Source organism: Ambystoma mexicanum, chromosome 2q, assembly GCF_040938575.1.
Source record: "Ambystoma mexicanum isolate Mex_15411 chromosome 2q, UKY_AmexF1_1, whole genome shotgun sequence".
NCBI classification, from domain to species: domain Eukaryota; kingdom Metazoa; phylum Chordata; class Amphibia; order Caudata; family Ambystomatidae; genus Ambystoma; species Ambystoma mexicanum.
In genome coordinates, this window is record NC_090924.1 from 1229986952 (window position 1) to 1230002514 (window position 15563).

Genomic DNA, 15563 nt, shown 5'->3' on the forward strand with positions numbered 1-15563 from the left:
CTCAGGAAAGGTCTTGGGAACCCAGTGATCACGTACATGCACCTCGGCTGTTAAAAAGGTTCCATCGGAATTTCCCAAACAAACCGAAACCTCCAGAAGGAACGACCTTGGGAGGGGCATGGGGGGGAGTGCTGTCATGATGCCTACCCCCGGAGCACCAGGCCAGGCCCAGCACCCCCGGAAGCAGGCATCATGCCCTCGGGTAAAAGCCCAGCGGCCCCTTATAGGGGCTCTTTGGTCTCAGTCCTGGCGCCTTTGGCGCCAGGCTCATGTTGGTCATCAGTCCTGGCGCCATAGGCGCCAGGCTCATAAAGGGAGGGGTTTTGTGCACTTACCTGATGCAGACCATGCTGCACGCTTCAGGCCTCCCTGAGACCTGAAAGGGACTATTTTTTCATAGGGACTATTTTTTCACTTGGGCGTGGTCAGGGAAGGATACATACCTAGTTGGGTAAGGATACATACCTGGGACTTCTTTGGAGGCAATTTAAGCCACGCCCAGACAGCAGCTCATGCTTCGCGTTGTTCTGCTTCCTGCAGCTTAACGCTCACTGTGTCTGCTCCTGCTCCTGGACTCCAGCCACGCCTGCCTCGAACCTGGAAGACCTGCAAGGAAGGAAGAGAAGAGAAAGGTGAAAACCAAGGACTATTTCAAACTTCTTTCCTGCATCCGGAATCTTCTCGCCAGCATCCTTGAAGAAAGACTTCCATTTAAAAGCATCCCGTTGCTCGCTGCAGCGCCACGCTTCACTCACCTGTCCTCGAGACATCTCCCGGCTCCATCGTGGCTGTCAGCATCGGACGCCACATCTCTGCACCTAGGGGAGAGAGGAAGAAACAAAAGGTGAGCAGAAGGAACACAGAAGGAAAGCCTGATTAACAGCCATAATACTTGCCGGCTTTTCTTCCACATTTCGGGTCGGCGCCGCCCCGTTGGCAGGTACCGTATCCCGGCCCCTATGGGGAAAGGACAAGAGACATTTCTGGGGAATGACAAGGACATTTAGAGGGATCGCCCTCATCACTACTCACCTCAGCAGTTTAACCCCTCGACGCATCGCCTTCATTCTGCACCTGAAATAAAGGACAGATCACATGTTAGAAAGACAACATAAAGGGGGCCTCACTTGAACTTTGAACTTTCATACTTACGGCGCATCGCTCAGGAAAGTCAAGTGGATTTTGCCAGCGCCATTCTGAAAACCAGTGACAGTGCCATTCTGAAAACCAGTGAAGTAACTGGACGAACGCGCGCCCCTGCACCAGAAGCAGGATGGAGAGTTCATCCTTCCAAACCATAAGGTGAGCTTAAACCGGGGTTTGGAGGAAGTTAGAGAGGAACGAAGGGGGAAAGGGGGGAGCTAGCACACTATTCTGCAGACTGTTAATCCCCTTTCTCATCTGCAGAAGGATATTCCTACAGGCCAGGCAAGCACGATTTGGAGGTCCTGTCCAATCGGTGTTCCGGGTCCTGCGCATCATGCTAGAAGAGACCACAGCAATCCAGACTAGACCAGCGCCCCCGTGGGAACCAGGTGAGCGTTACAGCTGCACAATCATGGAACACACTCCCATCTGACCTTAGACGCCCTCATCCTAGCGGAAACATCATAACCTGTTAAGATGTTATTCTTATGCGCTTAACCCTTGTTATTCTATATGTATTGTATCACCTTGCACCACCCATTATAAGCGACCACTGTTTCTTTTTTTCTGTAATAGCCTGTGTCAGGCATTGTAACCAAGTCTCGAGCCTTCTTGTATTGTTGCGCCCAGATGCCTACGGGCTTGGAGCGCATTACCAAATAAACAAACAAACAAACAAACAAACAAACAAGGAGGGTGGAGGAGGCTCTAGCAAGGAAGGACTAGGCCAGTATGGACAGGACTCAGGAGGTAACCCTCCTGCAGCAAAGACTGGCCCAGTACTCTAAAACAACAAAGGAAGCACAAGAGAAAATGAGGCTCTCTGTGAGAACAATGACAGGCTCCACAGTTAGGTAGCAATGCAAGAGAGATTGATAGAAACTAGCAAAGCCTTGGTAGAGAAACAGAAAGCGCTGATTCTTTCATGGCAACAGGGAGTAGGGGCTGACAGAGATGAGGTGCACTGGGAAAGGGAAACACCTGAGCATAACCTCAGGACCCTAGTACCAGAGGCCTTCATCTCGTCCAATCCCTGGACTCTGCCACCCCCATGTCCACTGGCGCACAGGAGCCAAGGGCCACAGGGATGTCAGATTTCAATCCAATCAGAAATATGGGACGCATAGACCAGCACCTCCCAGGAATGGATGGGCGGGCATCTGGGTATGGGTTCCTGGGTGCAAGGAGGAATCAGAAGACTCCTCTGAGCGCCCCAGGACACAGGAGACTAGGTCCCCACATTCTGCCAGCCATTCCCAGGTTTGCAGAATCCGGGAGAGCCTAGAAGACCAGGCGGGCACCTCTGGGAGCAGAAATGAATACAGACAGTTCTCAGTCGCACTGCTCCCAGAGGTAACACACAGGTTTGGCAGAACAAGTCAAAGTCCACACGCTTGTACACTGAAGAAATTAGGGAAACACTAAAGCTGCAGGAGGCTGAGGGGTGTGGGAGCACTGCCAGATGCCACCCATAGTTAAGAACCTATATGAACACAGACAGTTCTCAGTCTCACTGCACTGAACAGTGCATTAGTGACAGGTGTTCCAAGTAATTCAAAGAAGGAGGGATTTCTCATATAAGTCCAATGAGTTTAATAATGAAGTAGCCTGGCACGTGTTTCGAGTCATCACCGACTCTTCACAGAGACAGGGAGCCAAGGAGGTAGTCCCACAAATGGGATCCCTCACTCCCCTGACTATATAAGTCCCCGCTACAAAGGGAACCGATCCATCCTGGGTTATGTGTGGACTCCTCCAGCCCAAGGGGGGGATCCAACCAAACAGCAGCTAACCCAGGGAACTTCCCTCCTCACTTCCCCCAGAAGGGCAGAAATTATCCAAATCCTGGACAGAACTTCTTCCCCAGGTACCCGCAAAACTTTCAACCCCAAAACCATCCATCCTTCTTTCCTCAATTTCCTGAGCCCAGACAACCTAATCCGGGAGAGGGGAGGCCAAGGGTGGAGGGGTACCCATATTTTCCAAACACAGGGTATTTTCAGAGAAGGGATGGATAGCTACCTTTCCCGGTGTCAGCCCAGGGGAGACAACAGAACCCTGTATCAGCCTGAGCGAGTGTGACAACTAGTGCGCCAGGTCCAAAACATGGCATAAGATCCGGGTTGCATGCTGAGGACTCAACAGAACCCTCAAATGAGCATGCCGGCGCAGAATGCTTCAAACTCCGGACCTGGTTCTCCAGAGCAATGACGGGGGAAGAACCCTGACAATCCACCGGTTCCCAGGTAGGAGGTACAAGGGGAAGGGGGGTGTAAAGCTTTGGAGGAAGCTTCCTTCCCCACTTGTAAAAAGCCCCTGGAAACCCAGAAATCGGAACCAAAATCTCCTGCCCCTGAAAGTCTGCCACCCAAGGAGCAGAGGGGGGGTCGGAGAAACAAAGAACCCAAACAGACCCATTTTGAGGAGGAGGTAGAAATCTTCCAATTTGAAGGAGAGGGATCCTCACAGGATCCTGGCAAAAGGATCTTCTCTTCCAGAGATGGGGGAACTCCTCCCAAAGAAAAATGGGTCCCAAAAGATTCAAATCCACACTGGATAGATGTGGGGACTGAGCTAGTGCCACCCATCATCCAATTTCAGAACCAACACCGTGAAAATCCCCTGCTTCAAACCCATCCTGGTGACTGCCTCCAAAAAGGGGAGGTCGGCCCAGAACCGGAACCAAGGGAACACAAAACTTCTCCCATATCTAGTTGCCGCCTTTTCTTTTCAGATTCCCTACACTCCAAACAGAATTCTGCCCAAATCTCTTCTATATCAGTGTCCAGAACAAGAAAACTAACCCACCAGTTGTCCAAAAATGTACATTATCTGTGCCCCCTTGAGAAGACGGAGGGAAGATTCTATGCTCCGGTCCATATACAGGAGCAATGTACAATTCTGGCACTGGTGTACACTGGATCCCAAGCTACCCTTCTGTCCAAAAAGGGCCTTTGATAAACTGAATTTGGGAAGGGGGGAGAAATAACAAATTCCTCTCACTCCTCTTCCTGGACAACTTCAGAACTTTGACGGGAAGAAAATTCCCATCGAGGGGACTGCGGATTTGGATATTAAAATTGGGCGACATAAGGTGAAGCACCCGGTCATAGTCGTAACTCCAGAGGGCACCCCTTGTTTACTAGGGAATGACATCCTGCGTAGGTTGTCACCCCTAATAGATTGTGTAAGCAAGGTCCTCTGGACCCAGACTAGCCGACCAATAAAATTGAAACAGAGTGTCAACCATGTTAGTTTAAACAGCACCTGCCACATGGTTGAACAAAAATCTGAACAAGTAAAATTTAACTTCCAGAACAACCAAATCCCATACGTGACAGTAATAGCAGTAGGATAACAAACTGGTGATGGGGGGTCCATTCTATTTCTGAAAATCAACCTTCCTTCCAGTTTAAGGTGGCATTCCACACTGGAAGGAAACACTCTGAAATTCTTTACAAATCCACAATCAGACATTCCCACTCCTATAGTCCAGAAAGATGAGAAATCAGCTCAGAACCTGGCTGATATTCAGCAAATTGGAGAGCAGTTGTTCATCGCTATTCAGTTAAATGAAGGGAAGGACTCTGTTCTCGCCCTAGTGTGTGTGAACAACGGTAAGAGCTTCATCAGCGAAGCCATGTTCTGCAAACTCCCAAAAGATCCAGCCAGTCCCACATTTAAACTGATAGACAAATGGGAAATGGATCTGGAAACACCCAATTCCAAACATCTCCTTACAAGCAGGTGTATGCTCGAAATCTCCGTAGGTAACAAGAGCATAGTCCATAATTGTTGGGTTGTGCGAGACGTCACTGCCGCCTTTTACTTAGGCAGTGACATTCTCAATCATTTTGCCTTTAGTTTGGACCTAATAAACTTCAAAGCTTGGTCCCGATTAGTGGATAATCCCATGGGCTATGATGACCCAGAGAAAGCATGAAGGTCAACTCAACTGCTGCCTTATGCAGTTGAAATTCAGATTGGAGAGGAAGTCACCATCCTAGAAAGGACCCGACAATTCTCCCTGGAAGTGATAGTTAAAAGAGGACAGAAATTGAAAAACCATGATGCCTATATTCATCTAAATGCTTACTTCCAACAGCAAGGTTTGGGGGTAAACCCAACACTACTAGTCAATATAGAACATGACACCATTCCAATAGAGGTGGATAACAGCGACTTAAAGAGTATCACTCTAGCCGCAGGTACCATTATTGGAATGGCAGTTGATGACCAACATGTTTCCATAGATTTAGGCAATTAACTGTTAGGACCCATCCCCAAGGACAGTTTTGACAGTGATAGTGATGACATCACGAAACCAGACAGGATCTTTACCCGGCATGGGGGGAACTTCCTGCTGTACACGTCCAGCCTTTATGGTAAGGAGGATGTGACCTGTGACTTCAGGAGGGATGACGTTATTTTCCAAGTGTGCGAGGACTGCCTTCCCCACCTGAAGCCACCATTCCACATCAGCACTCTGACCAGGGGCTTCAGGCAGATGGTTGAATAGAGAGTCAACCTAGCTGATGCCTGTGAGACTCAGGAGCAGAAGCAAAAATTGAAACATGTTTTCTTGGATTTTCAAGATCTCTTTGCGGTGGACTCATATGACTGTGGTCGCAACGACATCCACACGACAAAAATTCCCATGGACCCTGGCATGACTCCAGTGTTTGTGAAGCAATATTGATTGCCTCTCGCATCAATGGAGTCCCTTACTAAAAAAAATAAGAACCTTGAGTCCCGTGGGATAATTCGTCCAGTCCACAGCACCTTCAATAATCCGGTGCTGGGTATTTTGAAGCCAAACGGCCAGTGGAGACTCTGCGCCGACCTTAGTGAGCTCAACAAACGGGTCCATACTTCTCGATGGCCTCTTCCCTATATTGACCAAGGGCTGGCCCAGATCCAGGGGTCACAGGTATTCACTGCAATAGACCTGACCAATGGATACTGAACTGTACCTGTCAGTAGTGAGGACCAATACAAGCTGACCTTCACTTTTGGGGGGCAGCAGTACACATGGACCCGGACTCCCTTCGGATACATCAACTCTGGCAATGAATTCAACATTTTTCTACATAAGGCCATGCCCAACCTGGGTGAAAGGGGTAACCTGGCTTATGTAGATGATGTTCTCATCAAAAGCTCTACTGTTGAGGAACACGTAGCAGAGATCCATTATGTTCTGACACAGTTGAGGGCTGCCGGAGAAAAACTCTTCTTTCAAAAGGCACAGTGGTGTAGAACCTGTGTCAATTTCTTGGGGCATGAGATTACTCCTCAGGGTCTATGTCCCCAGGAAAAGAAAGTGGAAGCACTCCAGAAATTGAAAGACCCCACAACTCTGCAGAAACTAAGGAGCCTCCTTGGACTGACTAATTACAGTAGAAAGTTCATTGAGGATTACGCAGGGATCACAAGACCCCTGATCCATCTTTTGAAGGGGGGTCAAGTGGGAGTGTGGTCTAGAACAAGCCGAGGCAGTAAGAGAACTCAAAAGAAGCCTCTCACAAGCGCCTTGCCTAGCTTAACCTGTCAAAAACAAGGAGTTCTTCTTGGAGACAGGGTTCTCTAATACATACTTGACTGCAGTATTGTATCAAAAGCATGACAAGGTCAATAAAGTGATCTCCTATGCGAGCAAAACTTTATCCCCTGTGGAGGAAAAATTCAACGATTGTGAGAAGGCACTCCTGGCAACAGTGTGGGTATTGAAGAATTACCGCCCGTTTATCCAGGGGGAACACATCATAGCGGAGATTTCACACACCAGCCTCTGCAATATCTCCAAAGTGACAGAATCCGGGCCGGAAATGTGAGTAATTCCCGAATTACTTCCTGGATTCTGTCAATGCCAGGCTTTCCTGTGGAGGTCAGATATGGCGAAAACAAGAAAAGTCCCCTTGCGCAAGGTCTGGCTGACTTGCGTGATTCTGCCAGAGAAAACTGTCTCGAGGACCAAAGTCTAAAAATCAAGGACAACATGGAGGCATACCTCAATTCCCCACACAAAGTATTTGAAGAAGACAAGTGTGAGGGAATGCCCTTACCATGTTGACAACAACGGGTGAATGAGAACCCAGAACCCTCCGCTGGGTACAAGATTGGTCCCCAAAATAGTCAAGTGGCAGAGTTGATGGCTGTGCATCAAGCCATCCTAACTGCTGTCCAACATCAACTCCACAAACTGGTCATAATCACTGATTCAGATTATGTACAGAACGGGTTCGTGGAGCACGGGTTAACTGGAAAACCAGAGGCATGCTATGTGCTAATAATAAACCGTTGAAACATGGGAAATTAATTCAAAACATTGATGATCTGGTCACCTCGAATGGGATGACCATCTACTGGAAAAAGATCAAGGGTCATTCCAAAGTAGAGGGACCAGACAAAACTGGAAATGACCTAGCTGATCAGCTGGCCAAAACCGGAGCCATCCAAGGGGATTTACTTGAGATTGAGTCCCTGTTGGGGGTAATCCAGGCCACTGCTATCACTAGGTCCCAGACAAATGCTCACAATGAACTCTCAACTGCACAATGGAGTAAGGAGACCCCACATGATTTGATTACGGCTCAAAAAGGGGATCTAATAATTGGAAAGTTTTATCAACACATTGAGGACCCTGAGAACTTTCCCCTGACGGATACCGATTACATTGGGAAAGAGGACCTCAGAGTGTTGATGAAATGTCCAAAAATGTTCCGAATCCAAGGCAGTTTGTTGGTAAGCAGATCCTTAGCGGGCCATGATCAGTGGGTTGTCCCTACCTCATTCCGAAGCCTGATGTTAAACCACGCCCATGATGCGGCCACAGCCGGTCATAGGGGGTTTCATACAACACTTAAAATCTTAAGAGAGGTTGCATACTGGCCACACATGGGGGAGGACCTCGACCAGTACTTGAAGGTGTGTGCACAATTTCAGCCAACATCCCTCACACACCGTGCGCCTCTCCAAAACAGTGGGATGACATTGCCTCGGTCAGATTTACAAGTCGATTATATCGGGCCCGTGATTCGCTCCTCTAGGGGAAATAAGTACATGTTGACTGTGACATGCTTGTTTACTAAATGGGTGGAATGTCTCCCTGCCCCAAATTGCAAGGCAGAAACAGCGGCTGCCCTGATGATCAACCACATCTTCTCGCGTTTTGGACTACACCAAAGGATCGAGTCAGACCGAGGTAGCCACTTCACTAGCGAAGTAATGACAATGATGTGGGAGATACTTGGGGTCAAAACGAAATTACACATTGCCTACTGGCCAGGCTCTAGTGAGGCATTAGAGAGATACAACAAGACAACTGTGAGCATATTAAAAATGTTTGTGGCAGATTCTGGGCCAAGTTGGGACATTCGATTACCTCTTGTACTGATGGCCATCAGATCTACCCCTTCTTCTGCAACTAAAATGTCACAGTTTGAGCTGATGACTAGTCGAAGGATGCTTCCCCAGCATCTGCTCTACAGAACCTAAGATCAGACCTTGATAAATGCCTCCACAACTCCTGAGTATGTTGAGAATCTGAGAAAACACCTTCAACATGCTTTTGCCTATTCTCAGCGGAATCTAGAAAGATCTGCAGACAGTATGAAGACCCACTATGACCTTAAGACTACTAGAAAAGAATACCAAGTAGGAGACCGGATCTACTTGTACAGTTTCCAAAAATACCAGGCCAAACAGTGCAAATTTCTTCCTAGCTGGCGGGGTCCTTTTGAAATTGTAGACAGAATCTCACCAGTCTCCTACAAAATCCGTATCCCCAAAGGCAGTTTGGCAGAAGGGGAAAATAGGTGGGTCCATAAACCAACTGAAGTGTTGCCATCCTAGGCATACTGTGCAGCAACTAGAGGATTGATCTGGAAACCCAAAGGGGGACATTCCAGAACCTTAGAAATTCCAACTATAAAACTATTCCACCTTTTGAAAATCAGTAATAATTGCAAACAGGAAATAGTGTAAATTATATGTCAAATATATGCATCTGCCCCACCACATGAATAGTGGTGGGGAAATGTCTACAAAAATGCTCTGTTTTGTCATCCTAGAACTGAAACCATGGATGCTAAGCACCAAGGAGGACCACTCAGGGACCAAGCGGAAAGACCCAAGGGGCAGGGGTATCGCTCCATACTCTCATCCGGAACCGGTGAGGAGAACCTGTCGATCTAGCACTGATGGGAGAAGCAGACACATTTTTCCACTTAGACCAAAGAGAAAAACTGAACATCCCAATCTCCCGACTTCCCCTTGACGGGTGGTCAAAAGTCAAGTCACGAGGGGGGGCTTTTTGGGATGTATTAACCCACTTACGCTCTGCCCTGCGGCATCACTGTGTGCTGGTGGCACCAGAATCATCAAAATGGCTGCAAAACCCCTATGCGTGCCAAAACCTTAGGAAATTGTGCTCTATAAAGCACAAACAGGTGGCTGCCAAATCTACCATGCATGTTGTCAGTGGTGGAACGGAGACTTCCCTTCTGAAACATGTCATTGGTCTGTCCAACCAGTAAAGATGGATACTGCATGAAAAGCAGTGCTTGCTGAAGGAAATCAGGAATCTTATTTTCAATCTTTTTCTGGTTGCTGGAAATACGAAATGCTGGTCCTAAACACCCGCAAACATCCAATCTTCTTGCAGGGTGTCACATTTTACTGAAGTCAAGAAAGCATTGTGGAATTGCAATATCCTGGAAAGCTGAATTGGTCACAAAAACATCCACTGCCAGTTTTCCTCTCTGTGAAAGCTGTCAAAATCTGGGCGCAGTACCAGTGGCTGCCTGAATGCTGTTTTCAAAAGCCTGCATTAGAACTGTTAAACGTGTACCATTAAGATCTAATGTCTAAAATCTAAGTGAACTGTTATCAAGAGTAACCTAGGTTGTAACTATTTAAACTTCATGGTTTAGAGTCTGGAATCAGTGTTCTAGATGTTTGGTTTAAAATTGCAAGTTTATTTTAAACAAATAAAAATGTAACAAAATGACATTTGAAGTAAACCTGACTACAGGCTAAAACCACAAACAACTTCCCCTACAGGGCCAGGCACCTCCCTTCTGTTCTCTAAGACCAGGAACTGCCATTCATGTGTTGATTAAGAGGGGAGGAGCACTTGAGCTGCTCTGGGAAGGACACACTGGACTTCCTCTTAGGCAAGGAGATGCTATTCAGGAAGGATCGTAAATGGCCTCTGCCAGAAGGAAGGGGGCGGGGAATGGCTTCTGAAGCTGCAAGAAGGAGAAGGAGGCCGGGACAGACAACTTTTGATTCATAATGGACAAAAAGCAGATTTCTAAAAAGACTGATAATTTACTGTGGACAATTGTAAAAAAATATATAAAGCCTGGACTTCTGATCCTAAATGTTTGCTGCACATTTTAAGAGAAGCCAGAACTATGTGCTATGTTCTGGGACGTAACTGTAGAAATTGTGGTTTTATAGCAAATGTAATTATGTCAAAAGCATGAAACTTCACACACCTATGCCCATATGCAATTTGCACAGTTGTACACACTTTTGGATGAACTAGATATGGTGTTCTGGTCAAAAAGGGCAGAATTCTGTCAAAAGCCGACACAAGATCCTACAACGACAGAGCTTAGAAGAGCCTTTGCTCCACAAAATATGTGATCTAGATATGTTATTGTTATAAAGTCTGCAAAATTGTAAATATGTATTATACGAAAAGTAGATTTCATGTTCAAAAGCCAAGGGGAGGATTCCCTGACTCATAAAACCACATCATCATGGTGACACCCTGTTTTCTCCTCCAATCAAGGGAGAAAGGAGACTCTAGCCTATAGCAAGCCAAGGAGGCACGCCTAGGATAATATAGCACACACACCCCTTTATCAAATGCATAAATAGAGAAAGCTGATGACTTAGAGACACACAGATTCACCAACCAACCGATTGCTGGCAGAGCACTTTGCAAGAGAACTTGACATCTTCCCTTCTCCATACTCCAGAAACTTGGCAAGCAGAAAGGCCATTTCCATAGCTGAACCATTCTAGGCCTTAAAATTCCAGAAATCAGAATTTACCCCAGAAATCTAAGGGGAACCAAAGAACAGCCTGGCTGTGCTGTACTGCTTTCCTGCTAAGAATTATTGCCAGAATCCAAAGACCCAACCCAGTAGAGCCGTGCTGTGAGCAGATAGCTGTGAACCAGAGCCATTTCCGACCAGTCCAGTCCGGTGTGCCCAGCAGCCTGTACCAGTCTGGTGTGCCCAGCAGAATTTCTGACCAGAAGCCCTGATCTTGATGGACCAGAATTCCTGACGGTTCTGTTCAAACCTATATAGTGAGTATCCTTAGTATAGGACTGTCACTAACCTATGCACTGTCCATAGTCATCCCTACCCAAATCCATCCTATCTATATCCAGAACTGCATTGATAGAAATATTTTTGAACTGCCTGACCTCTCTATCTCATCCCTATTATCTCCTTCTGTACTACTAGTGTTAAACCGGTCTTTGCGCTGATATATTTCATCTGAAGAAGTCAAGTGTCTCGGCAGGCACAAACCTGATCCAGAGGTGTCCTGGTTTGGTGGCTGTGCTGTTGTGTAGTATTTGCTTCTTCATAGTAGATCCCTAGTGTAAAGACATACTGTTTGTCTTTTAGAAGCGCATCCTTGTTTTCCAATTTGCCTCTATCTGTAAAAAACGACCTCCACGAAAACGTCCATACCTTCTTCAATTATTATGCTAGAAATATAAGTGTCTGCTTGTAGCTAGGCTAGACTAAGCTGTATCCTAGGCTTTCCATCGATTCAAAAACTGCATCTCAAATCCTTCTAGTTCTCACGTGATCGCAATTACTGCACACAGAAAAGTTTGCTGCAAATTTTCGTTTTGGCAAAATATTACACATGTAAAATAGCTTTTCATTGCACCCAACCTCAAATTTCAGTCTGCACATTGCTTGTTGGTGTCAAATAATTGCTAGTGTTTGTCTGCAACCAGATAAAGCAGCTCACTTTAGAATTTGAACAATTTCAGTCATTTAAACCATTTTTAGTGTTTTTACCCATTCCATTCAAAGACAACTTTAAACCATTTTGACAGTTTGCCAATCACTCCTGTTTCTCTTTTGTGTTCCTGAGGGGAAATTGGGATTGACATTTGTTTGAATTCTGCATTCCTGAAACTTGTCTCTCTTTCTATTTCTTCATATTGCATATTGGGGGGATTGAGGGGCGTGCAGGGGGAAATAGTAACTACACTGCTATTTGATTTGAATATACACCCATAAGGATTATTTCTGTGCAGCATTACTCCTTGTGATTAAAGAGATTGCTTAATGTGACATCACCCCATTGGTGATTATTGTATACCCTTTAAAAATAGTGTGATTATATTGTGAATATATAAATAAATATTTTAACTTTGCAAACCAGCCTGATTCCTGGTTCAGTGTGACCTGGGGGGGAGGGGGTCAAAGAGAGGGCCGTCATATAAGTGGTACATCGTTCAGAATAAAAGAACGTTTAGACACAAATAAATAAATAAGTATTTCAGTCGTGCATTACATGCTAGGCATTGACTTAGGTGAAGTGGCGGATTGAAATCACTTACACAGTGAATTACAGATACCTCTAAAAGGTATGGTGGATAGCATGACTCCATAAAACCAAATATAAACATAATGAACAGGGTTGCCATGGTCAGAGCAAAAAGAATGAATCAGGGGGAAAAGGTTCCCCTTATTTAGGAGAACAAACAAAAGGGTCCAGAAGTCCAGCAAAAAGTGATGGGGTACTCACAGGTAGATGGGACTAGGCATGAATATGGAAAATCTCCCTAACAGGGATGTATGAGGGTAAGTTTCACAACAGTAGCAATACCTGCAGAGCTTCAATGTGAATCAATAGTAATCAAAAATATGAGTAAGTCATTGCTTAACCTACACAACTCACTTCCCCATAAAACATAAAACATATTAGTTAACACAAACATATATGAACTCATTATTATTTATGTTCTGTTAATGTGCACATCTTTTGATTCTGTGGTGAAATTCATTGATGAAATACTATGGTGGATGTTTGATTTGGACATATGCAACGACATGTTCTACTGCACCTTACTTGCCCTGTCCTTGAGGTAGTTTAATATTATTCTCATTGCATGCCAAGTGCATCACACTGATGGGCCAAACATGGCTGTGATTGATGAAGACATTTCATAAACAAAGCCACATTTAAAATGCCACTGCTTCAAGATTATACCATTGTTGTGAGATTCCGTTTGCTATTTTCCATGAAGTGCATTTTTAATCAACATTTTCGCAGCATCAATTTGGTTTGGTTCTTGGGTGTTGTTAATGTCCTTTTTTAAATGTTTCAGTTAGACATGTTGTGTAGAGATTATTATGAGGAATGTGTAGATTCTACTGTTATTTACAAATAATTAGATGAAAACATCATGACACACTCACTCGTAATCGACTTGAGGAGTGAAGAGAATTTATTATAACCCTGTTATCTGATACCTACCAAATAACTTCAGAAACCTGTTTTGCAGTTGTTTCTGATACCACATTGCCAACATGTGGCCCTGATGAAGTGGATATTGGTGGTGTGTGCACTGGTAAGTATCATTGCTTCTATGATAAGTGTTATTGGCTGTGAGTTCATTGTTCACTAATTATTATATACAATTAGCACCCTGGGCAGGGGCAGCAACCAATCAGGTTGCTCAGGACAGCGGCTGAAACTACTGATCTAAATCTGTGTTCCGAGCAACCTTCTGGCTGCTTCCCCTGTCACGCACCGCCATTTTCCATCCACCCTCCTTTCCCTTCCTGCCTTCATTTTAAACTACACCCCACTTGCCTGCATAGAAAAAGAATAGAGGCTTTGTATGGAGCCCCGTCTTCCAGATCCATGGCGGCGGCAGCCCATTCATTCAAAAGAAATACTTTTCTCTCAGCACCCCGGGTTACAGGATATGCAATCTGGAGTGCTATTCACGGTAATACCCTCTGTGGCATGCAGGTTGTTATCAGCCCGAGGACCATCGGTAAATGCTATCGCTACGCTCATTCTACGCTCAGGCCTTTAAGCCGGGTCCCGGGCCGATAAAACACCATCCAGCCCGCTTAATACTTAATAATAATTAATGGATACTGAATAGACATGTTTTCATATTTGAAATTGTTAGGTTTATAATGAAAATCTGACTTCATTCATGTCACCTCAGGTCAATGTTAAGTATATGAATGTGTTATGTAGAGGAGGGTTCAGAGGTAAGTCTAATTTAACTACATTGTTCCTTCTCTCAGCATTCACACATCCTTGTCATAATTACTGGTTCTCCTGTTGTGTTTCTACAAATAAGTCTACGACGTTCTTCCCCAGAGTTGTAGTATTTCAGATTGATAATTATTTGTATGTGGACTAGTAAGATAGGGAAATGTTTATGCACATATAAATCATGTTAACCTCTATATGTTAACCAGGTCAAACACCAGCTGAAGCTCACCACACCTAAGATGCTTCCAAATAAAATCAATCCCATATCGTATGTTATGTTTTGTTATTTGCCATTTATATAGCGCCCCATCATTGGTAGGATTTCAAAGCACTTGTTGGTTGAACACCATTGGGGACCGTAGTCTAGGTCAGTCGAGAGAGTAGGGTAGAATACAGTTTTTCGGTGCACTCAATATGTGTGTAGCCAGTGTGATTTGTGTGATGATGGCTGCATCCTAACACTAGGTGCAGTGGTAGTGAGAGATCAATCGAACGTGTGCAGTCAGGTCGTTGGTCTCTGAGACTGCATTCTGGCAGCATTAGGCCTGTGTAGGATGTTTATGTGTGCAGCTAGGCCGATTTTTTGTTGGGTACAGCTGCGTTCTAACAGGTTGTTGAGATGTTCATGGAGAATTGTTCATATGTGTGCAGCTAGGCTGAAATTGATTGAGGGGTATAGCTGCGATCTATTGTTTGTTGGTGTGAAGTGGAGAGTGAGCATAGTAGTAGGAGAGGTGAGTGTCTGGAGTGCATGGTGTACTCTTAGGAGCCTACTGTTCCTGGTTACCATCTAGGTCTGGATGAACTGGCAGTGAACGTCCTCATGTTTCGCGGTAGTGGGTCTCTGAGGTAGATTGGTAGGAGACCTCCCGTCCCCTGCACTCTATTTTAAATCCATCAACAGATGGTTCATCAAAGTCAAATAAGCTGGTTGTTATAACTCAATAGTATATAAGTTTTATGAATAACTAAGATGATCATTCATCTAGTAAAAAACCAAAGAAATTTTAATTGTAGTCACAATTAGTTCACCATTAAAACTTAAAATGCAAAAAGCCAAATTAGCTGTCAACAGAATATGATGATAAGCAATGATAATCCATGTATACAATTCAAAAGTGGCTGACACGTTTCGG

The 15563-nt window shown here is 45.1% G+C and overlaps 1 protein-coding gene across 3 annotated transcripts in view; it reads left to right on the forward strand.

Moving 5' to 3' along the window:
* VWDE (von Willebrand factor D and EGF domains) overlaps window positions 1–15563 on the forward strand; it is a 550953-nt gene that overhangs the window by 137590 nt on the left and 397800 nt on the right. For all 3 annotated transcript variants that reach the window (XR_011303393.1, XM_069648623.1, XM_069648624.1), the window contains exon 4: window positions 13697–13762. Coding sequence is in view for 2 of the 3 variants with exons in the window: in XM_069648623.1 (XP_069504724.1) it covers window positions 13697–13762 (66 nt within the window). In the remaining variant the exon portion in view is untranslated. The remainder of the gene's footprint in view (window positions 1–13696; window positions 13763–15563) is intronic.